Below are 25,599 nucleotides of genomic sequence, written 5' to 3'. Positions count from 1 at the left end.
CTGCACAACTCCTTTCTTCCAGGGAGGGACTGGATGCTATTTGCCTCTATAGCCCCAAACATACCTCCCTACTCCCGGGGAGTGACTGCAGACTACTTCCCTAGAGCCCTAGCTGCTGACCTCTATATAGGCCTCTCCTGTTCCTGTCCAGCTGAGCCTTGCCTAATTAATCCCTGCTCCCTGGCTACTCCTCCAGGTGCAGCCTGGGCAGCTAATTGGCCCAGCTAGCCAACTTAACCGCTGTCAGATCTAGTGGGTTGTGGCCACCTTATCACAGTGCCTATTTTTATTTAGGCCTTTGACACTAACCCCAGCCTGTCAGCTCTGGGACCTAGTAAGGCCAGAATTCTACAACCAAATATTTTTTTTTTAAAATAGGTACCTAGGTAGTATCAGCAAAATGTTTTTGTTCAGACACAAGCAAGTAATTGCACATGCAGAACACATATAACTGTACATTCTGTGTACACAATTTCAACTGCTACACTAGCATGTGTAATTGCATATTGTGTACTACTCACAATATTTGTTTGCATCTTTGCACATTTACCTTGCAGGCACAATGTAGGAACCCTTTACTGAAAATTTTGCCTTTAATTGAAATGAGTTTGCTAAACAATAAAGACTCAGTTCTCCCATAACATAAATAGGCACAATCTCAAGCAGGGCCTGTGTATCTGAGGGCAGAATTGGGTCTTTATTGTTTAATTATCTGATTCAATTGAAATGTTTTTAAAGAAACCAGAAACAAATGCTCACAAATAAAGCAGGCTCAGCTAACTAAATAGCTCTTATGGTATCATGGTTTATACTAGATTGTGTATTATAAACAAAGTGTAATTCCTTTTTTTCTTCCTCTCACAGTTTAGGCTGATGGATTATTTATCGTTTTATCAAGAGCACTGGTACAAAGAGTTCTCTAGAGGGGGCTCCAGTAACAATATACAATTCCAGCATAAATAATCAATATCCAACTATTTTGGGGGCTTAGTGATTCACACACTTATTAATGAAGTTAAAGAAAAACTGTCTTTGTTTCCTAATAAAATTTATGAATATAATAGAAAACCACTTACATCAGTTCTCTAAAACAACAGAAGAACAGACCTGAAGAATGTATGGGACTCAGAAGACAGTCAAACTGGACAAAGGGCAACAAAGTAATTATCCAAAGCCAACAGCATAAATGAGGGCTGGAGAACCCTACAACCTTATGATTTTGTATCTTTACTGTGTACATTGAAATGAAAATGTGATTATTACAGAATTCAAAGTCCCCAAAAGAACAGTGATTCAAGGAAATTGTCACATTTTAGAGGTGGAACATTTTAGTTAATTTAGTTGTCGACATTGCATAACCAGTGGCAAAAAGTAGCATTTTTACAGCAGCAGCGGTTAGCTGCTTATCTTAACTACCTATTAATGTGCTGGGTGTTTCAATAACTTCTGATACTTTCAGAAGTATCCTTGATTAATGCTAAAGGATTTAATTAAACAGATGACCTCACTGCACCAATCTGTTTTTTTAGTTATTAAAGAAGTTTATGCTCCTTTGCAATTGTCAGTCATTTTAAAATTGCATATACAAAGGAACGCCCATCCACCCTTGACAGAGATTAAAATTACAATGCACAGAAAAGCCTCAGCTCAAACCTACCCTATCCTCATACATGTGCTCTCCAATTAACAGACCCAATATAGATTGAAACTCCCACCTCACACTTCCCCTCAAGGCAGAAATGCCCCCTGTCCCCAACAGCCTTATCCCTTCACACATGCGTGAATGAGCAGATGGGTCTTATGGCTTGCCAGGAAAATCAATATCTGACCAAGCTGAGAGAGCATTCCAAAGGAAAGGGGATGTCACAGAGAACACTCAGCTGGCTCTCTTTTATAATGAGGGGGTGCACTTTAAGTGCCTCCATAGATCTCAACTGTGGCAGTATGGCATGGGAGAAGGGCAAGCAGGTTTCAGACCAGTTAAGGATTTATAGCTCAAAACCAACACAAACATTTATCCGGAAGTCAAAAGAGGGGATATTTTGGTTTTCATGCAGAATAACTGATTTGTTAAATTTGTTTTTTAAATTAATATACTTAACAAACCAATTACTCTGTAAAGCCAATTTACTGGGAACATTAAGAAGTTTCCACCCTCAGGTACCTATAGGCTCATACAACATTAACACTTAAAATAACTTCTCTGTGGACTACTACAGTAATGCACAGCAGTGAAACTGGTAATTATTTATTAGTGTGTTTCAGTTCGGTCCTCAGAAAATAAAAGGTCTGTTCTTTTTTGCAGTACTCATTTCAGTGGGCATTATCATCCATTTGAGAACCACATCACAGTGATCATCAGCGTTTGCAGCTCTGTAGAAAGAGATACCTTCATATATTATCATTTAATGGATTCAAGGGCAGCTTCTCTCAAAATGACAGAGCCACTATAATTAAGCATGAGTTTAGGAATCAAAATGTCCATTTCTGTAACACAAGATGGGGCAATCTTCCTTTAAAGAGATACCCAAATCTGAGCTTTATGAATGTACCTCCTCACCCAATGCATCTCTAACAGCATACTAAGTTTAAGGAAAAAGATTTTTGGTCATATTCAATCCTAAAGGAAGGAATCATTCAATTACATGCAAGGTCACCTTCTCACAGTTCAATAAAAAGTTTCTTGTCATCAATACATAGGGGAAAAATGTCTAAGACCACAGAGTCACTTGTCCTCTAGCTCTATTTTCTTCTAATTAATGACATGTGTGAAAAACAAGAGTGGAATCAGGGCCTATACATTAGCATCAACACAAGGCGCTGCATGACATCTGTGTTGTGAGGACATCTATTAAAGCATCTTCTGATGCGGCCCTTACAGCAAAACCCGGCTGGATGCCCCAAATTACTCAGTTACCTCTGATTAAAACTACATCATTTGTTCGTTACTAGCCTATCCTGAATGCAACCTGGTGTCTTTATAACCAAAGCTGCTGGAAATCAGTTTAATTACTTAGTAGTCTTTTAAAACTTCTTAGGCAATGGATGAAACACTGTAGTTTGTTAGGAAAGGCATAGATGACATATTTATTTAAACCACCCCAGAAAAATACAGAACAGAAAACCCAGAGCATCAAAATCTATACCAGATTCCTTCTAGGCGCATTTTCTAGATTTCTTTCATAGCAGTGACCAAAAAGCTCTTGGGCAAAGTTTGTTCATAAGCTATTTCCTGAAAAAATCTCCTCAATTAATTTTCTGCCTCTGCAATTCAACTTGTAGAGTTCTTGTAGAGTTCCTTCGAACAGCAGCAGCAGCAGCAGCATTAGCTGAGCAACTGGGGTGGTCTTATTACTTTAAACCCTTTTGAAAATTCACAGCCTGCAGTCATCTCACATGTCAACGTCCACTCCAACTTGGATGCAGAGAAAATAGCATTTGGAGAGGTCTGTTAAATAAGCTCTGCTTTCACAACAGTAAAATTCCTAATAATTTTGGTTGAGAGAGGCAATAGCTCACAGTCATATTTTCAGTCACTTTTACAACATTAGAAAAATTACCTTGTAGTCTGCATATTTTCAGGACTTATTGTTAACTCAGAATCACTTTTTTTTTAAAGTTTTCATAGAAATCCATTGAACTATTTCTGAGCTATCAGTACATTATTATTATTATTTACATAGAGCTGTAAATGTAGCTGACATTTTATGGAACACAGAGAAAAGACTGGGCCTAAACATATACTTAGAATCTGGGATGTTGCCAGAAGCAAAGTCAGCCAGACACCCTCTCCATATTTATTCTGACTAGGGAAAAAAAAACCTCCGGATTTCCCCCCCTGGAAACTCCAAATGTGAGAAAACACATTTAAGGCCAATAGGACAATTATACTAAAAAGAACAGACACTATGTAAGAAATTCAATTTAACTCCTGTTCCCACATTTACCAGTCTTCAGCTGAAACATTAAACATTAAACACTTAACCCTGAAAATGTAGAGGGATTTTAAAAGACCTCCTACTGGGATGGAAATAATCATCTCCCAGGCTTTATGTTCCAAGGACTTAGAAAATGGACTGTATGAGGAACTAATAAAATTAGAAATGGAACCAAAGCATGGTTTCATGAAAAGATGGGAACTATCTATAGGTAGAGAAAGCCCCCTTGACCAGTGGCCTGTAACGTGGCAATAGAAAACAATATTCTCTATTTGTGCAATGGGTAGCATACATGCATACAAGCAAATATCCAGGAAGAGATTCTTTGGGAGGATACTGGAGGGTCCTTCATTCTGTCTGCAATCATGATGAACAGCTGCAACGATTACCTAAACAGCTTAGTCTGATCCTGGTAAAAAGCCAAAGATCTTCTAATGTCCAGAGTATGGAGCTTTTCCTCATCTTTATGCATATGAGGTTTTGAGAAGAAAGTTGGTAAATACATTGCTTGATTAATATGAAAACTGGAAATTACTTTAGTAAGGAACTTCAGGTGAGGGCAAAGGTTAACTTTGTCCCTATAGATGACAGTACAGGGAGTTTCTGATACTAGAGCTCACAATTTCCCCACTCTCCTGAATGATGTAATAGCAATAAAAAAAGTCGCTTTCATTGAAAGGTGCAGCAGTAAACAGGTTGCCAAAGGGGGGACACATGAGCTCTGCTAGTACTAAGTTCAGGTTCCATAGGGGGGCAAGGTCTTCTACCTATGGATATAACCTGTTCAAAGCTTTCAAAAATCTGACAAACATTGGATTGCAAAAGAGTGAGTGGTTATTTACAGAGGGTGGAAAGCCGAAAAAGCTGCTAGGTGGTCCCTGATGAAACTAGTGGCCAATACATGATGTATGGGATCCTGGACCAGGAAGACACCTTTCTGGTGGGATCTGATGGAGAATCTTTTTCATTTTATGAGGTAATTAATGCTAGTAGAAGGCTTTCTGCTATTTAGAAGCACTCTCTGTATCCCCTTAGAACAGTGCCCTCCAAAGTCATCAGCCATGAAGCATCCAGGCCATTAGAGGGCCTGCAGGTTGGGATGGAAGTGGGGGCTGTGGTCCTCGGAGATCACATCTGCCCCCAACACGAGTGACAGTGGAGGTCTGACCAGTAGGTCTAGTAAAGCTGAGAACCCAGCGTTGTCTGGGTCACGCTGGGGCTGTAAGTTTAAGGTGAGCCTGGTCTTGTTTGATTTTGGACAAGACCTTGGGCAAGAGCAGAACTGGAGGCTGTTCATCCTGGGTAGCAGGAAGGCATCTGTCAAAGAACCCAGGCTGGACCCACTCAGAAATAAAACTGGTGACATTTTCTGTTGGCCCTTGTGGGGTTCTAGCCCACAAAAGCTTATGCCTAAATACATTTGTTAGTCTCTAAGGTGCCACAAGGACTCCTCATTGTTTTTGCTATTACACACTAACACGGCTACCACCCTGAAAGGTCCACTTGGGGAGTCCTCCACAGCAGGAAAATGGATTTGGCCACATCTGAACTTGCGGTAATCAGTGAATGACGTGCATAGGTGATCTGCCACAGCATTCTGCACCCTGATGAAGTTTGCAATGTGGAAATCCCAAAGCAGAATTGCCTCCCAGAACAACTGCATCGACTGGGTTCCCCCTTGTCTGTTCACATGGCTGCTGTGTTGTCTGTTAGCACCAACAAATTCTTCCTCTCAATATGCGGAAGAAAGACCATGCAAGCTAAATGGATAGCTTGCAATTCTCTAACATTTATGTAGCTTCAGATCTTGGGTAGACCAAGGACATTGTGTCTGAAAGGATCCCAAGTGAGCCTTCCAACCTAGGGCTGACACATCTGTAACTAAGGTGAGCATTGGTCGCAGAAGAGCAAAGGGGACTCCCATGCAAACATTCAAGGGTTCTGTCCACTGAACCAGGGAGGACAAGACCTGATTTGGTACCTGAACCACCATTTCTATATAATGATGGACCAATGAATATATCAAAGCTAACCAACCTTGTTGCTTTCTGAAGCGCAGCCTGGCATGCTGCATCATGTAAGTGCACGCCACCGTGTGCCCTAAAAGCTTGAGGCAGTTTCATATTGTAATGAGAGGACCTGCCTTTAGATCTAGAGCAATGGTCCACATTGTTTGGAATGTCAACTTTGTCAGGAAGGCCTGGGACTCAGTAGAGTCCAGGACCACTCAAATTAATTCTATTCTCTGTACAGGAGTCAGGATCAATTTGTTCATGCTGATTAGTAGACCCAGTGCTTTGAAGGAGGGCTGGATAATGGGTGTACTGGACAGCAGCTGAGACCTGGACTGACCTTTCACCAGCCAGTCAACTAGCTAAGGCAACACATGTACTCCTGACCTTCGCAGGAATGCAGCTACCACAGCCATGCATTTTGTGAACACGTGAGGGACTGCTGACAGGCCAAAGGATAGCACTGCAAATTGGCAATGGGATTCATTTACCATGAACTGATCAGTGGTGCTGATGAGTTGCAATGTGAAAATACACATTCTCTAAGTCGAGAGCAGTAAGTATACCAGTCTCTAAGGCCAGGGAGGAGTAATGAAGCCAGAGTGACCATCTGGAATTTTATTCTTTTTAGGAACTTGTTGAACTCTGTTAGATCTAAAATAGGTTTGACAATCCCTTTTGCTTTCAGTTTTAGGAAATAGCATTAATAAAATGCCTCTCCTCTGAGAAAAGGGGGAACTTCCTCTATGGCCCTGTCATAGGTCTCACCCCCACTCTGAACTTTAGGGTACAGATGTGGGGAGCTGCATGAACACCTCTAAGCTTAACTACCAGCTTATATCTGGTCTCGCTGCCACCATCCAGATTTTTGAGTACCTGGAAAACTCTCTTCCCCCACAAAACCTTCCCCTCCCTGGGTAGCCTTGAGAGACTCCTCCACCAATTCCCTGGTGAATCCAGATCCAATTCCCTTGGATCTCAAAAACAAGGAAGAATTACTCCTTCCCCCTCCCTTTTTCCCCCCACCAATCCCTCGTGAGTCCAGATCCAATTTCCTTGGATTTAAAAAACAGGAAAAAAAAATCCATCAGGTTCTTAAAAAGAAGGCTTTTAATTAAAGAAAAGAAAGGTAAAAGAAAAAAAAACCTCTGGGAGACAGCATACCAGCTAATCTCACAGACAACAGATTTAAAACACAGGGTGTTCCCCTGGGCAAAAACCTTAATACACACAAGAATACCCAATTTGATAATTTCCTTAATTGCACAAAGACAAGTTACAAAAGAAAATAAACATAAACCTATTTATTCCTTTCTAAAACTTACTACTCTGATAAGAGGCTGGTTCCTTGATCTTTTTCACTCCGGCTGAAACTGAAACTGACTAAACAAAGGAAACTTCCCTCCTTCCTTTTGAAACATCTTGTTCCCCCATTGGTTCCCGATGATCAAGACCGGGCCTGGCCAGTAGATGACTGATAAACCTCCAGAGAAAGAGTTAATGGACCACACATCTCTTCTGCACAACAGACTGTGGCTATTTCTTCTTTTAATTCTAATATACTAAAAATTACATTAATGCAATATTGTAATCAAGATTTTAATTACCAGGAAAGTCAAGATTACAGTAGAGTCTTTCTGCATGATTATTCAGCTTTGGACATATTTGGCACTGCTGTGACCACTGCTGGAATACTGTGTCCAATTCTGGTTTCCACAATTCAAGAAGGATGTCGATAAATTAAAGAAGGTTCAGAGAAGAGCCAAAAAAATTATGACATTATTAAAGAATTAGAAAACATGCCCCAAAGAGCTCAATCTATTTAGCTTAATGAAAAGAAGGTTAAGGGATGACAATTACAGTCAACAAGTATGCAAATGGGGAACAAATATTTAATAATGGGCTCTTCAATCTAGCAGAGAAAGGTGTAACATGGGTCAATGGCTGCAAGTTGAAGCTAGACAAATTCAGACTGGAAATAAGGTGTACATTTTTAACAGTGAGCGTAATTTAACAAGAGTCGTGGTGGATTCTCCATCACTGACAATTTCAAAATCAAGCCTGGATGTTTTTCTAAGAGATCTGCTTTAGGAATTATTTTGGGGAAGTTCTATAGCCTGTGTTATATAGGAGGTCAGACTAGATTATCACAATGGTCCTTCTGGCCTATTAGTATGTCTATTAATATCACATATTACTCGCAAATACTGCAATATCATAACAGAAAGGGACAGCAGCTTTTTCTAGAATCTTAGATATGCATTTGTAGCATTTGTGTATTATTGCACATATGTGGTGAGATGATATATTGAAAGACATTATTGTAAATCAGACCCTCAGATGAGGTAAATTGGCAAAGTTCCATGGACTTCAATATTAATTAATTACATACCTATACTCCCTTCTTCAGAAACACTACTTCTGTCACCACTGATGGACAAAACAGCAGGCCTCCTATCTTATCAGCACCATTAAACACAACATATCTGAAACAGAAGGATCTCTACAAGTGATGGGGCAGGAGTGGTTGGCCAATCTCTGTCTAAAGTCCACATACCTTTAGAATACACCTTACAGGAGAATGGAGGGAGAGAAATGGCCATCTGCAGGCATACACATTTGCAGAAAAGTAGTTTTAAATTCTGTGGATATCTGTAATACTTTAGTGCCCAAGTGTAGCTTCTTACATGAAGATTCTTCTGAGATCTGATTGCATACATTGGGTTCTTATAATAAACCATGTCAAAAATGTATGGCAATTAAATGGAAGACGCGATAAGAGTTTGGACAAATTCCTGGGGAAGAACACTGCAAATAGAGGTATTTTTTCTTTTGTAGGAAACAATCAAATTTCATGGCATATACAGAAAGTGGAAGTGGGGGAGGTCGAATACAAAATTAGTTCAAATAATGATTCCATATGGAGTGAAGGATGGGTGTTGGGCGGGGAAGAGCACATGTATCTACCAATTCACCTTGCAATTCTGATGATTCACAAAGGAGTGCAGCTCACACTAATCTGGCATTCAAAATGAATTCAAGGAGTGAAATCCTGACCTTACTGAAATCAGTGGGAGTATTGCCATTGACTTCAGAGAGGCCAGGATTTCATCTAAAATGCGCAAAACAATAGTAGCTACAGGACTTACACCAATGAGGTACAATGGGGTATAGCAAGAAAAGCAACTAGCAAGAAAGTGTAAGCAACTCACCCTCACAAACACATTTTATTTTATTCTACACCACTTCTAATTCTTCTGAGTCCAAACTTGGCTGGGATTTAAATGGGCTCAACTCCACTTTGAAGTAACTGGGGCTTGTGTCTGCTTATGTCAGGGACTAAATTTATTCCCCAATAAAATACCAAATCATTGTGAGTTACAGTCCTATTGTTCACCCATTGAATCCCAAAATGCAGCCTGTTACTCGGCCATATATGCCTGTTTTGTGACTAACTTACACTGCTATGCAGTTTACCATTAAACCATTACATTTACTTCCAGAGCGTCTCTGAGGTTGTCAAAAGTTTTCAGAAAGTGGATATGTAAAACTGTTTGACATAGAGATTCCCAGTTCTCCAGCCAACCAAGGCCAAACAGCTGCTGGGATATGTGTGGCGGCTGTGTCTTCTTATTTCTTCTCATCTGTCACTTGCTGGGGAACAAGCATTTTGCATTTTTCAGTTGCTGGAAAAGATTTTTTTTTTTAATCTATGCATTTTGTCCCAATTATCTAACATCATACCAAAATAAAAAGTAAATATGGTTATGTACAAAAGGCTTTAGCCTGGTCTGAGGGGATCTGGAAGATGAATGTGACAAGGTTTTGAAAAGGAATCTCTAACAGTTCATAATGCGACAAAATTATAACTCTGACCTTTCAGCTGAAATGAAAAGAGAATCTTCAGGACAGTGCAGCCACTGACAAGTGGGCCCTTCACTAAGAATGAATAGCACTGATTTGTATCCTAGCCTAGGGGAGAAAATGCAATTCAAAAATTGCTTGTTCTTGTCATGGTAAATCTTTAATGCTTTTAATGAATGTTCCTCTCCTCCGTGAAGTATTTCTTGCTAAAAAAGAGGGCAGCAAATTAATACAGTGTTTCAGATATCCTTAAAGTCAGGTTTAATTGGGGCAATTCCCTCCAGTGAATTGAAAGATGACATTCGTCTTCATTGTCCGAGTAGAATGCTAAACTGAAGGCAGGGCTGAAATGTCAAGGTAAAATAATGCTAATAATTATTCTGAATGTTACATTCTCCTTGACCTTGGAATTTAAGAGGTTGAGATGGAGGCTTTTTGTCAAAAGTCAGGAAATCATCTGGAGACACTGCTGAGATTTATGTTAATGTAATCTGGCAATATTAGAAGAAGAGACACAGAATATACTATTAGGTTCCAACCCATGGGGAAATTCATTTTTACGCCATTATGGAGCCTATACATACTGATAGCAAGAAACAGTGTATTGTCTATAATCTGAACACTGATGTCTTTAAATAAGGACATTAACAGGCTTAAAAAATAGCTAAAATATACAAAATATAATTTAAATCATTGCAGTGAGAGAAGAGAAAATTTCTCCAGTCTCATGCAAGGTATGATTTCTTGTAGTTAAGACATAAAACCCAATCCACTCACTTCTCTGCTATATCTTGCCATCACAGAAGGTTTTTCCACTCCATTTGCAACTTAAGGATAAAATAAAACGCTGTGAAGTGAAGATTTGTGTCTGAGACACCCTGAAGAGTCTCATGTGGCTTTAGCTTGCACCTTACATGCAACTGAATAAGTTGATCGGTGATCAGCATAGGGCCCACACAGTGTTACACAGGATTCCCACAGAACCCAATCCCACAGGGCACTGAGTACCTTCAACTCCCACCAACTGCAACAGGAGATGACAGTGCTCAGCACCTTACAGGAGGGGCTCTGTGTTTCTTGCATCATCAGGTCGAAACTGAGATGAAGGGATGCTGCAATCACAATCACATGGAGGGACGGTATCTCCTCTTTCACAGGAAAGGACTCATTTGATTATTTTTGATGCATCCAGCAGCATTTTGAGAGTTAATCTTGCACCACTGTTTCTATCCATTATAAGCCTGTTTACTAGGGATTTTCAGGGGGATTTAGAGATAATTCACTGGCCTCTCAAATTTGCTAAACATTTTTTTGACTTCTCTTCCTAATCAGTTTGGCTGTTTTAACTTTATATACTGGATATATATATAATCCTCAGAAGGCATAAGTTTAAGACTTTAAGATGCCTTTTTTGAATGTCTTCAAAACAGCATCATTACCATCATAATGAATAACTAAGACTTTTAAAAACTAGTGACTTTTAAAATGCTTTTGAAAGGTGCCTGAATGATGCTGTTGAAAGACTTAAGTCCTTGATTTAGCCACAGGCCAGGGACAACAGAAACAGCAGAATCACAAACATCCTCATGCCATCTCACCAATGTGCGCTGAAAAGATCATCTCTTGTATTGCGAGTGGTGTTTGCTGATTCACTCTGATTCAATGCTTGCCTGCTCTGCTGAGACTAGCAACAAAGTGCTGGTTAATTCTAAATGTCATGGTGGTGTTTGTGAGGTAAGTGTAGTTTTTTCTGTTATTTTGGAATTAAAATAATTTGAAACCGCAGAGATACTTCACTTAGAAAAGGGATTACTGGGCACACACAGCACCGACACACGTCTTCTGTGGTTGCACTTTTTGTACCATCTTGTACAAACTCTAAATAGGTATTTACACAATAGTCTATGACAGCTCCAAAAGACCCATTATGGTCTATTAAGTAAATTATACAACTTTTTAATATAGCACAAATAACCCATTCCATCCCCTTGTTACATTTGTTTATAGGCATTTGTTTATTAAATGCCTTGTGTATGTACATACTAGGCCACATTTGAAAAATCACATTAATAAATTTTACTGAAAGGATCTTGAAGTCATTCCAGTCTAATGAGTACACTTGTATTTAGTGTACTCTGTGAATTGGTAATGTTCACTCCAGATCCTTATAAAATGTTGCTGCTAAATAGTTTCCCCCAAAGTTTAATACTAACTTATTAATTTTGTTTTTGCTGAATGCAAACACAAGGAGGTCATTTGACAACGTAAGTGATTGCATTTTTGGAAATGGAATCTATATTTTGACTTTTTAATGCAATAAATATTTATGCAGTATTCTCCAAAAAAAATTATCTTAGGATACTGCATAACCATAACATATTGGGCCTGATTTTTTATATGGAAGGAAGTTGAGGAAAACATACAAAATGCTGCATGACTATACACTTAATTTCAAGATTCAGTTACTGTGATTGCACACACAAAGCAGGTATTTGCATATACACATGGACAGGTCGACACCAACAATGTCCATCTGTGTGTACTGCTATCTATTTGCACAGGCAAATGTGGTAACTGCATTGCTAGGTGCAATTTAGGTGGAGAACCTACACACAATTTTGCATGTTCACTTGTGGAAATGGTGTGCATAAATTCAACATGTAATTGAATGTTCATTTTGGCCCACAGTTATGGATTTATATTTTGAATTTTTTGTCCAGAATATCACTGTCTGTCAGGTTAATCCAGCTGAGAGAGAGAGTCTCTCTGAAGACATATACAGTATTTTAATTTGAGCGAATCTAAATGAATCCATACTCTAATTAGCATGGAGGAGAATCACACATTTCAGTTCTTGTGATACTAGATGCTTGCTTTTCCCCAGCAGTTTGAAGTTGATGTTTTGGGGTATAGAAGAGGCTGACAGCACAGAATATATTGTAAACTGTAAGAGATCATAAATGTCAAAATGAATTGGAGCTGCCCAGGAAATGTGGCAACAGTTATCTACTATGGCTATGTCTACACCATGAGCGAGGGGTGTGATTCCCGCCTCATGTACACGTACTTGTGTTAGCTCTCATGGAGCTAGCCTGAGTACAAACAGGAATGTAGCCATAGCAGCACAGGCAGCACCACGGCCTAGCCATGATGAATAAAATCAGGCTGAAACTAGTGGGTACACAGTCAGCATGGCTACCTGTGCTACTGCAGCTAGTGTATGATTTATACTTGTACTAGCTCAATGAAAGCTAGCGCAAGTATGTGTACACAACTCTTGGGTGAATACCATCTGGTCCTGGTGACTTATTACTGTTTAGTTTATCAGTTTAAATACAAAATGAAAGAATTAAAGGTCCACCACAGAGCCCTATCAGGGTTTTCCTAACCCTTAGTCTAAATAGATGTCTACAGAATGGGTTTCCTTCAGATAAGCCTAACAAAGAAATCAAGGTGGCGCTTTCAAGAAAGACACCCTCCCTCTACAGTCTGAAAACACAAGGATAAAACACAGTCTTTGACTCATGGCTTCAACCTAGCATAAATTCAGTGGGTAACAAAGTGGCCAGCTCCACAGTTTTTCCTCAGTATCTCTGATATGGCCCTTGTCCCAAGAGACTCCCAACGTTTTACTCTATCAGGCAAGAATATTTCTTCTCCCTCATTGAGGGCCAGCCAGCCAGCCTATTTCTGCCTGCTTTGTCTTAATCAGCACCACCTGGGAACTCTCCCTCCTAAATGGCATTGTATATCCTTTCTCCAAAGTGGGACACCGCCTTTCTACTTTTCCAACTGCAGGCTTTTAACCCTCCCCTGCAATTCACACAGAGTACCCATGATGAATTCCAGTTACATGGGAGGGCAACACTACCCCAAACAATGCTTGTCATTTTTCAGAAGAGTCTTTGCAGCCTTTTAAATCTTAGGTCATCTCTACAGTAGTGCCAAAATCTTTTACAAATACAAACCCCATTTAGACATACTTTACTAAATCTGAACATAGAATAGTTCCTTTAAAGTTATTATTCCTTCACTGGAACTAAGAGCAGCATCCAGGGACCTCAATGTACAATTCTTGAAGGATCAAAAAGGAATGATAAATCTCTCCATTTACTCACTGTTGGAACTTAATCCAAGAGAAACAATCACTGGTTGAAATTCTGTAGTCTATGGGGCTCTTCTGTCCTTAAAATCTATGAAAAAATATGGCACAGGTCTGCCATCTCAGATAAAAGTGATGCATAACAGTTGCCTTATACTGGGAATCTGTGCTCAGATGCTTGCCAGAGCAACAGATATTTTTAACAGTAGCTTTCGATTAAAAAAATTAAGTACAGCAGGAAAGAAATTTACACATTTACATCACATTGTTTTTAAAGCCCACATCTATGATCTCATTGTTGCTATTAAAGTTGATAGTATTTCCAGGGCATTTTTGAGTAGCTATCTAATTTTTGTATTAATATACATTAAAATACATGAGAGATTTATACCTATAACTCCCATTAAGGCAAACTACAGCTTATTTATTAGAGGTATTTATATGGCATCCATTAAAATGGTAGCTGGGTGCACTGTACGTGCCTTAGACTGAAGCATAAAACAATTTCTATGCCCAGGGAGCTAATACCCTACCCATGTAAATCTCCTACACACTTACGGCACAAAATTTCCTTTTAGCTTCCTATGTGTTTTCAGCATGTTTACTACATATAAATTCTATAGGACTGTCTAATCTTATGGAAAAACTCCAGTGTCCAGATCTATCAAACAGCATATCAATAAATATTTATTTAAAAAAAGAGCAATTTAAATTTGTTATATTTACAGGCCAATACAGAATTCTACCGGAAGTTTTTGGTAGAAAGACCAACCAGCACATTTTCTTCCCATGGGGTTCTGAGGGGCATGAGACTGCACTGCTGGCTTAAGGAATGGTTCCTCATAACTTGTTGGGTTTCCTGAGTGGTTTAAAAGGTAAGAGGTATAGGCCAATGAATTACCAGAAACTTATCATTATATATTTTATTTTGGAATATCCCTCTCCATAGTACTTTGGATATCACTGAGGCAAATTTAAAATTATATAAGGCACAACTATCATAAATGCAAAAGCAAAGCTAATAAAATAATGGGAAAATATCCAAAACAAACCACCACAGGATGATAAAATAAAATAAAGGTGTGTGTGCTTAGGTGGAGGAGTGAAAAACCCTGCACAGGGGGCAGCTTTAAGTTAAAAAAACACCTCTGTATTTCCTTTGATTTCTGAAAATGGAAAAAGATGTTCTGAGGCAGCTACTCACAGGTAGTGAGATCAAACCTCTCAGACTTATGTTATTATTCTTTAGCATACTGTGTTGTTGTACTGGGCAATGGTCCAACAGCATAATATCAGCTTGAAAGTCACCCTAATGTAACTTTAACGGGATCTTGAAAGGTAACTGTGAATGGTTATTGATTTATTTACTCTGCTCAGAACCATTTCAGAGAAAGGATGTACCACTGATGTCATCTTGAAATGCCAGACATTTCTGTGGGTTTCCTTTCTAGCTTACCTTTCCCCACCATCCTGTGTGAACTCAAGTCTATGGCAAGGACTGATTTGAATGAAATTTTAATACTTGATGTACAAGGCATTCAAAAATCATCATGTCCCCCAGAATCACAGGATTTTATTGCATGTTGTAATTTTTAAGACAATTACATTTTGGGTTCTTTTTGTTTACCTTCCGTTATTTGAATCTCTACAGTACACGCAGGAAACATTTTGAATTTTTTTTCAACCATGATGGCTACAAACTTATTTTAAAAAATGAAAGCTGAGATTCTTGTTTATTTAAACAACTCCTGGAGCTGCAGGTTCAGGAAAAACATCAAATATCACAAGACTTGCAATAAAAATCTGATGCAGTTAGAAGAGGAAATAATCTCCTCACACTATAGAATTAGCTATAGTGTTATTTCTGTTTCTTTTCATACTGATTTCACAAATCCTAAAACCCATCACTTTAGTACCGGGAGTTGAGCACACATGCTAATACGCAGCTTTGGGATACAAAGTTGGGATACAAACAACATAAGACACCTCCAAACTTTCCTTCAAAATGTTCACTCAGCTTTAAAACTATTTCCAGGAATTAGAAATAAAAACCTCAGTTCACAGAACCAAATCCAGTGATCTAGTGTTGCAGGGAAACAGCTCAATGGGGGCTGCAGTGGTGAAACCATCCTAAGCTTCTCAAGCCACAATGAAGGACTGCAGTTCTTTTATTGAACCAAAAGCATTTAAGTCAAAAATACGGCTATGCAAAAAGCTGTTGATGCAGCCACTTAAACTGAATAGTGTAGGCGAAGAGCTGATGGGCTCTGATGGCCAAAGGTGAGGATAATATGTAGATTAGAAATGACCATTCTGCACAAAAGCAATCAATGACACCTCAAAATTACATATTCAGGATGTGACAGCAACTATTTCAAATGCAAAACAATGCAGTAGAACCCAGATAGCATCTTCCTTTTTTGTAGACAGATTTCTAAAAGATTCTGCCTGAAATACTGTGGCTTCTCTTTCCCTCCTAATATAACTAAGTTTCAACAGCCCAAGAAGTCTGAATATAAAGAAAAATAAACTCCCAAGAGGCAAGTCCAATTACAGTCTCTGGGATTATCTTCTGATTTTAAGGAATAAAAAACCCCACATCGACCTAGAAATAGAGATTTAGCTACATTGTATGTATGATTGTTGATGTATAAACAAATAAAATTCAGTTAGGGAAAGATTTCTTCCCTTCTTGGGTTTGTTCTATGGCATGCAAAAATAAATTGATTGTTGGTTCAGAATTCCCCCACCGCCTTCTGCAAATGTTTAAGGCCCTCTGGGAGAAGGTCTAATCTGGTTTTGCTGTGCAAGTTAAGGGGAGCCAGAACATGGGAAAGTCGTGCTTGGGTGTTAAGTGTGGTCTGGCGGAGGTGGGGGCTGCTCCTTCCCCAGGGAGGAGGCTGGCTAAGACCACAGGTAGGCTGCTGACTCAGTGCAGATAGTTCCAGTTCCACATTGCAGGCTGAAGGAAGAATTCCTTTCCCTTTCCCTTACCCTTACAGTAGGGAGTTTCTCCAATTGCACTTTTATGAGACGTTTTTGCCTGCAAAGAATCAGTAATTTCTGACAGGTCAAATATGGCCACATTAGGTCCATTACAGCAGAAGTCCGCAACCTGGAAGACATGACCCCCAAGGGGGTTACCAGAGAGTATAAAGGGGGTCACAATCAGCTTGCCAGATGGGGAAAGATTGAGAACCACTGCATTACAGAGATGCTTCGCGCACCAATGGGAGGCCTCTTTTCCGCAGGGGCAGAGTAAAGCTGTTGTGGGAATGAGAATGAGTTACAATTAAATGAAGTAATTATCATATCACTAGATAGTTTTTTCTAACCATGCTGCAAGAATGATTTTAAACCGTGAAGAATACAAACGTGGATTCATTTTTTGTTCATCTTCATACATCTTCATGCATTTATTTCCTGAAATGCTATAAGTGCACATAGAAGGCAGGAACCATCTAAAGTCAGTGAGGTGCTACTGCATTCAGCCCTTCTGCTGGTATGTGTCTTTCACATACTCTATGTTTTTTAAAATATTGGGTGAATTTAGTATACATATTAATAAGATAATAAACACTAGCTAAAGCCAGACATAGTGCAAACCAGCGCTGTGCAAACTTCCAACACACAGCCCTGCCAATGCATCTCAAGGCTAAGCTACAGTGCCTCTCAACTGCCCAGTGCAACTCCCTCCCCTACTTTTCTAGGTCAGGAGCCCTTCCAGTTGAAGCCCACCAAGCAAATTTGTGATGTCCCAGTGTGAGAAGGTAAGATACAGAGAATGACAAAAAAATCAAATTCAACCAACTCCAAACCAACCCCAACCCACACTAAGGCTCCAATTCTGTACTGAGAACTGCAGAAGTGTCACCCAGCAACCATTTGGAACCACAATAAAGTCAATGGGGATCGCTCCCATGGTTTTCAATGCAGGATCGGGGCCTCATTTTCACCTACCATCATATAAATTAAAGACTCTGGGCTTTTATCACAATATAAAAATACTATAATGCAAAGGCACCATGGCCCAATTGTTGCGAGAGTGAGGCTGGAGCAAAACAAAATGGAAAAACCAGTTACTTACCTAACAGTAGCAGTAGTTAAGATGTGTTGTCCACAGGTTCCACTCTTGGGGCACATGCACCCTATGCACTTGTTGGAGATTTTTGGCCAGCAGTGTCCATTGGGGCCACACCTGTGTCAACACAGAATCCAGGTGATACAGAGCTCTGTAGTAGCAGGGAAGGAACAACTTGTGGTGTACCAGACCCTACAAAAATATAACAACTGGTTCGCAACTGGAGGGGCTATAAATAGGAGGTCCAACTGAGACTGAATCCCATTTCAAACTCAGGAGTCAAGGTTGGTGCCTTGCAGACAATTAGGGTGACCAGACGTCCCGATAAAATCAGGACCGTCCCAATATTTAGGTGTTTGTCCCGCATCCTGACCGATCTTTGGTCGGGATGCAATTTGTCCCGATATTTTGCTCCGCTGGCAGCACTCGGCTTTTTTTTTTGCTCCACTCGGCGGCCTCCCCCACAAACAATCTGGTCACCCTACAGACGATAAGGGCTGTGTGGAATATGGCTGCCTCTGATGTAGTGGAGGCCTAAAATGGTTTCTTTCTGGTGCAGGAGTGCAGAGTCCTAGAAACCTCTCAGGCGCTTAAGAATCCTTTACAGAATGTAAAGGCTCATCGGGCTTTGTATTAAAAAGTCTGCATTCTCCACATGGAAGACCTGAAACTGTAACCTTTTTAGGGATTCATGAGGTTTGAAGCCAAATGGATCCCCTCACGGCAACTGATGGATCTGGATGCCGTGACTGCTGTGTCAAAGGCTGCTTGCAGGGATGTAAGCACTACAAGTTGTTCCTCCATGATCAAAGCCTCAAACTGACAGCCAGTCATATACATCTTTATACAGCCACAAATGAGTATGCACGCACAATGGAGAGAAAAACATTTCCATAAGGAAAGATTTCACTTTCAAAGGGTTATATTAAAGCTGTGTAAAATGTACATAAGAAAACCATATAAAACTCAGCTGATTTAGGGTTTCATTACAAACTTGAAACACAGACTAACTACAGGTTTCAGAGTAGCAGCCATGTTAGTCTGTATCCGCAAAAAGAACAGGAGTACTTGTGGCACCTTAGAGACTAACACATTTATTTGAGTAACTAACTCAACTAACTAGGTTAACAAAAAAATCTCTTCATTATCACAAGCTCTACTAGCAAATCTGGGTTAATTTTGTGTTTTGTGTCAAAACCAAGCAGAATTAAATTACAAGCAGTTTCAATGTGAAACCAGAATTTGCCTTGAGATTCATCTGAATATGACACTCAAAACTAAAGGGACATAGGGAAAGATGAACCAACTTTGATCAAAAAAGAAGGCAATATTTTCCTGAACCTTTGCAAAATGAAGCCTTTACATTTTCCACAATGCTAGTCATTACAGTGAGTGAAAAAAATCTCTGCCAACTGTGTGCAAAGTGCAATGTTTTTAAACCTCGCTTCTCGTAATCCCTCTCTTTAGGTTTTCTTACTCTGGGATACTTGGTTTCTTCCCAGGCCTCTTGCTTCAGCCAAAGTGTGGTTGTGATATGCATGGGGAACAGAGATGCAGGCACTGCCATGTCTTGCTGCATTAACAGATATCCCCTAGGGCTTAGAACATAGTATTGCCAAGCAACTCAGTAATGTCACCATTACACTGAATTCAGGGACATGCATTCCCCTCTACTTCTCTGCTTAAAGGAACAGTCCAGATTGCAATTTCTCCTCCTCCTCTCTAGCTAGTACTGCTTTTGTTTTCAAGCTTTACTTCAATATGATCCTTGCTATAGAAATATCAAAGAAAAAAAAATCAAATGACCAAATAGTTTGAGTGTGAAATATGAAGAATATAAAGAATGCCTTGAGACATTTCTCGTCAATAAAGGAGTAGAAGTTGGAAAAGTGGAAGTTTTTACTCTTTTCAGTCGATTAACTTGATGCAATCACCCACTGTATTTGGACTCAGCACAACATTACCTGGCTTCTGAGCTTTGGTTTGTATTTCCACAGCAGGTTCTGGTGCCAGAACCATATCCCCACAGAGCTCTGCTCCTGCTGCTTCCTCCATAAAAATGGCATCAGAACGACATCTGGCTACACCCAGAGTGCCTTTTCTGCCATGACGTTCAGCAGTGGAATAATCTGCCGGACGCATTGTGTTTATTCAACATGCGCCTTTGCTAGGAGAAGAGATTTTCTTCTTGCTGCTTTGTATTTATTTCAGGGGTGTGAAACAGAAATCTGCCTATGCCTGTTCTGTTTTCCTGCTGTTAACAGGCTGCTCAATAATTCAGTTCTCTCTCCCTAAAGGAAATTCAGCCGGACTGCTACTTGCACAAGCCATTTAATGGTGTGCAGCAATGTAGCTTAAAGTGTCCCAGAATTCCAGGGGCCTCTTTGGTGCTGACTCTTTTGTATTCCAATGGCCAGCAGTAGCTCCTTAACTCTTTGGCAGCCAAAGCTCATTATCATTTTTATATAATTAAACAGCACTGTTCATTCTCCTCATTGGATTATCAGAGCAAATTGATGGTTATTTGAAAGAACAGCCACAATAGGAGACAAATCACTGGCAACAGATAAAACAAAAGGATGCACACAAAGCTCTTTAATTAAACTCCATGAAGGGATATGAAAGCTAGTAGAGATTTTAGTTACCCCGCTGAGCCTCTGTCTGATTAGCTGCAATGCATCTGCTTGGTTTCCTAGTCTCCATCTGTACTGCTAAAGAGAAATTTATTCTGGCTATATTGGTTCAGAACAAGACGACTCAAAGATGTCAGTTGCCGATAGTCTAATGGTTACATATGTTGACAGAGTGTTTCTAAGTAATCCTTGCTGTGTTGACATGAAGAATCATCCTCTTTACATTACACCGCATTAAACACATACATATATGTACAAGTAACAATGGGAAGCTGTCTTAAACCCACAAGTAACCAGGACATTTAGAGAGAAAGGATTCTTTCTCCATTCTTAAGACTCTTTTGCAACAGATAATCACTTCTGTCACATGCTGCTCCCTGCAATATCTAGGCACACAACCTGAGGTCTGCAGTATGGACAAATGAAAAGCCCACACTACTGATTGTAAGGTAATTCGTTGGAAGTCAGGCTGTTACTGAAGTTCGATTTCCTTTAAAAAAAAACAACCCAACCATCAAAAACAAATGTGTCATGGAGCTTTTGTATGAGGAAGGTCATAAGGGATCTCTTAAAATCCTATTGGTCTTTAATCCACACATATTTGACAGTGTATCTCTCAGAGACCCACTGTGTTGTATAGCATCCGTGCTTATTACTATTTGGAACCCTTAACAAGTAGATCATTAGCAGTGTACACTCTGTTGCCTCCTCAGCCACTAAGACAATAAGAAATGTGTGAGTTTGCCATAATCCATGAACCACTGACATATTAAGATCCATTATGCCCTAATGTCCAATTAAAATCTATGCATTACAATGTGGCAGCCTGTATAAAGCACATATTATAGTGCAAATGCAGAACCATCAAAATGCTTTGCAAAAAAAAAAAGAACAAAAACAGATCATAGAACCATAGAATCATAGAAGATTAGGATTGGAAGAGACCTCAGGAGGTCATCTACTCCAACCCACTACTCAAAGCAGGATCAACCGCATCATCCCAGCCAGGGCTTTGTCAAGCTGGGCCTTAAAAACCTCTATGGAAGGAGATTCCACCACCTCCCTAGGTAACCCATTCCAGTGCTTCACCACCCTCCTAATAGCCAACATAGACCTCCCTCACTGCAACTTGAGACATCTGCTTCTTATTCTGTCATCTGCCACCACTGAGAACTAGTTCTATCCTAATAGCCAACATAGACCTCCCTCACTGCAACTTGAGACATCTGCTTCTTATTCTGTCATCTGCCACCACTGAGAACAGCTGAGGTCCATCCTCTTTGGAACCTCCCTTCAGGTAGATGAAGGCTGCTATCAAATCCCCACTCATTCTTCTCTTCTGATGTTGTACGTGCTAGTTAGTAGGTATGTATAGAGTCTCTTTCTCTCACCTTCTCAGGACCTTGGGTGGGTGAAAGTGAAGTCTTCCACATCTCTTATGGGGCCCTGAAAATACCCCAATTTCTGTCTACTTCATACCACCAAATTCTCTGACTCTGCTGCCAAAATCCTACTGCCTGGGAAGGATCCATCAACAATTTTATTTATTTGTCCATAGAAGCGTCTATTGAACGCCCTTTCTTGGAGACTGAGCATACTGGGCATGATTTTCCATCTCCTTGTACCTCGTGTTGTCATTGACACCTGGGCAAAGTGGGTGTAAATTGCTACTCATCATTTGGTAGTGTTTTACATTCACTTTGTGCAGGTGTAAATGGCCACAGAAAGTACAAGACAGTGAAAAAACAGGCCCATTGTTTCTGCAGTACTCCCTGACCCTCCGTTGTCCAATTCAGCACTCTAAAGGCCAAGACCAGATGTTTTTAAATTTTGATTTACCTAATAATTTAAAAGACATCTATTCAAAGCTCTAGGTGCCCTAACACAGCATTAAAATATAATTAAAATTCAATAGAATTAAATAATCAATTCAACAGGAACGCCACCAAAGTCTCCTTCCTCTCCTTTCATTTTCTAGGAAGCATATCCTGAGCCTTCTCCAAAACCTGGCTGAAGAAGGGTCTCCATCAGGGCAATGAACAGCACTATCAGCAGACTCAGATGGGGCTCACGCTATTAATTTAGAAGAATATAACCAATAACTTAATTTGCCAATGACCTTAGCAATTTTATTACAAATCCTTAGGTGTTTCTGCATTTGACTGAGTCTGGCTACAAAGGAAACTATTTAGAGATGACAGTCTTACATACTGGTAAAGTTACTGAGAGCTAATGATCCAGGACTAGCCACGAATTACAGGAATGTAATCTAGTTATTACAAACAACAAGGGGGGAAAAGCGTCTCCCCAAACATATAAAAAATACATAGATGGGATGTTTTTAAACCTAGTTTCTATCTCAATTTCTCTAAGTTTTGTGATGTTTCTTTGGGGCACTTGGCTTCTTTCTCCTACCTCTTGCTCCAGTCAAGTTGTAGTGTCTGGAGAACAATGAGTAGGCCCGGACATGTCTCACTCTATGACTGTAATTACTAGGGAGTTCATTATTATTACAATTAATAATTTGCATTAATTGATGCGCAATCATTGGGTATTGCCGAGTGGCTCCCATCAGGGATCAGGACGGTATCATGCTAGACATTGTACAGACAGAAAAAGTGAGAGTTCCTGCCCCAGGAAGCTTATTCCTACCATCACTGAAAGGAAGGGAATAAGCTCTGAGTTACCTCTCCAGTCCATGAGACCATTTTATAATGGTGTGAACAACTGTCACAATTTGCCCACATCTTATTTTCTGTTTAAGCTTTCAAATCAAGCCATGCTGCTGAAACGGATAATGAGGTAGGTGAAGACATTATAGAACTGGGTCAGACTGGAGGCCAAAGCCTTCATCTCAAAAAAATCTCTTACCTCTGTTGTGTATTATGCAATCCCTAAGAGAATGTAAAGCACATCACTTGTACCGGGGACCGCTCCAATTCTGTGGGCTGCCATTAACAAGAATAGTAAGGTTGACAAACCTTGAAAAGTGGCATTTCAATATTTTAGCCTAAAAGGGTTTTCCAAAAGGAGGGCTGAATTGTGGCAGTGCAATGCAATCAGAGGAAAGAGATTTGATTAGGGGAAAAGCGTGATTAGAAAGACTATATGATATGGTTCCCTTCTTCCCACTATGGCATTTTAGGGTTACGAACTTTGGCTAGGTGAAAGACTACCTGAAAAAGCACTTTCTGGAGACATGTTCAATAGATTGTTTTTCTGTGTTTCTCCAGAGCAGAGCCACTGGTATTGCTTATAAGTTAGCATGGAAATCCCCAGGTGTACCAATGCCTTGTAACTGCAGTTTCCAAAAGTATTGAGGTTGGCTCTCAGAGCTACGGGCTGCTTTTTCCTACAAAAAAGCAAAGTATCTGCCACAACAACTGCTTTCTAGTTTGAAAACTGATCAGAGACTTTTTTGTCTGTTAGTCATAGGGGAAAGTAACACTAGCATCACAAAGCTCTAAACTACAAGAAATTGAAAAGAAATTGCTCTGAATTAACAGAGAATTGAGTAGGAAAATGTTTCCTTTCAGAAATCTATTCTCAGTTGATTATTTATGTGCTGACGTATTCTTTCCAAGTAAACAAAGCAATAAGATGCTCTTAGGGGCCAAGTGAATCAACAATAATGGAAGGAAAGTTATTTTCTTGCATAACGGCTGCCCCTCTAAGCTCACACAAAACCACATTTAAAAAGAAATCAGATTGTGATGGGCTGATCTATGAACACAACCTCATTGGAATAAATGGGACAGAGGGAATTTTACATTTAAAAAAAAACACTTTGGGTGCTTATGATGCTCTCAAATATTTCCAAACAAATTAACACACCACATAGCACAGATGCCTCAACTTCACAACAGGAATATTTAAATGTGTGTGTTCCTAACAGTGATTCAGCAATACAGTTTCTGAATAAAAAGAATGCAGGCACCTTTGCCTCTCCCAAGAAGTGACAGAGATCCATTTCATCATAGATTATTAGGAATGGAAGGGACCTCAGAAGATAATCTAGTCCAACCCCCTACTCAAAGCAGGACCAATCCCCAAATGGCCCCCTCAAGGATTGAACTCATAACCCTATATTTAGCAGGCCAATGCTCAAGTCACTGAGCTATCCCTCCCCCCAGAGCCCTAGGCTTGTGCTACAGTGCCAAAAATAGCTGAGTACACTGCACTTTTAAATTGTAGCTCTATCTTTGAGGCCTTGTAAAGCTTTGGCCCCCTTCTAGATGTCTGCTTGATCTCCTTTACATTTGCTGACATTGCCAGCTATCCAGAGTTTGGATGACTGACCAAAATTAAACAAAAACAAACTGAAATTAAGTAGAAAATACTTTTTTTTCCTTTTTATTTCCTTACCAAATAGAAATAAAGCAGCATGTACAGAAGAAAAGCAAAAAAGAGAAGCAGCTGAGAACTCACAGCCCAATCCATGGGCGCTGGGGGGAAGGCTACAGTGGCTTTAAGCCACCTTTGCATTCTCCCGGTTCCTGATAAGGCCACTGAAATAACTTAGACAGCCTTAGGGACCCATAGAATCCTCCTTTGGCCTGCTCTATGGGTTTTAGGACTGCCCATAATCTCCACAGCATGCCCTGCCCCTGACATGCCACTCCAGCCTCAGCACTCCCCCTGCACCAGAGGGTCCTCAAAAGGCAGCTGTATGGCTGTCTTTCTACAGTTCCTATACTACAGGAATCCTTCCCCAGCCAGATACGGGAATCTTATGGCCACTGCAGCCTTGTATGCAGAGTAAAGCGGCTGGAACACACTGAGGTCCTAGCTTCAGTTCTAGAGGTGAAAAGTAGTTCTGTTTGCAGGTCCATGTAACCATTGTCCTTTCTTCTGTGACTGCCAACAGTGCTAACAAGGTCTGATAGTAATTTGTGTGGCATGGAGCCTGTCCAATAGAAACAATTGAAGACCACCAAGTTCACATCATGTAGTATTGAAGAATCACAAC

The 25,599-nt window shown here is 40.0% G+C and overlaps 1 protein-coding gene across 3 annotated transcripts in view; it reads right to left on the bottom strand.

The window, feature by feature from the left end:
- Positions 1–2,264: 2,264 nt before the first annotated feature.
- Positions 2,265–25,599, bottom strand: part of CDKAL1 (CDK5 regulatory subunit associated protein 1 like 1) — a 653,139-nt gene continuing 629,804 nt past the window's right edge. Inside the window, exons 16-17 of one of the 3 annotated variants that reach the window (XM_039521853.1) lie at positions 18,004–18,114; positions 2,265–2,373 (exon numbers count right to left, since the gene is read on the bottom strand). In XM_039521853.1, coding sequence (XP_039377787.1) covers positions 18,004–18,114 — 111 coding nt within the window. In that variant the 3' untranslated portion in view covers positions 2,265–2,373. Of the gene's footprint in view, positions 2,374–13,985; positions 14,008–17,035; positions 17,181–18,003; positions 18,115–25,599 lie in introns of those variants that run through there. The other 2 variants (XM_039521854.1, XM_039521852.1) reach the window with 2 other exon arrangements.

This window comes from Mauremys reevesii, linkage group 2 (assembly GCF_016161935.1).
Source record: "Mauremys reevesii isolate NIE-2019 linkage group 2, ASM1616193v1, whole genome shotgun sequence".
Classification (NCBI taxonomy): Eukaryota; Metazoa; Chordata; order Testudines; family Geoemydidae; genus Mauremys; species Mauremys reevesii.
This window is presented reverse-complemented; position numbering and strand designations above follow the sequence as displayed.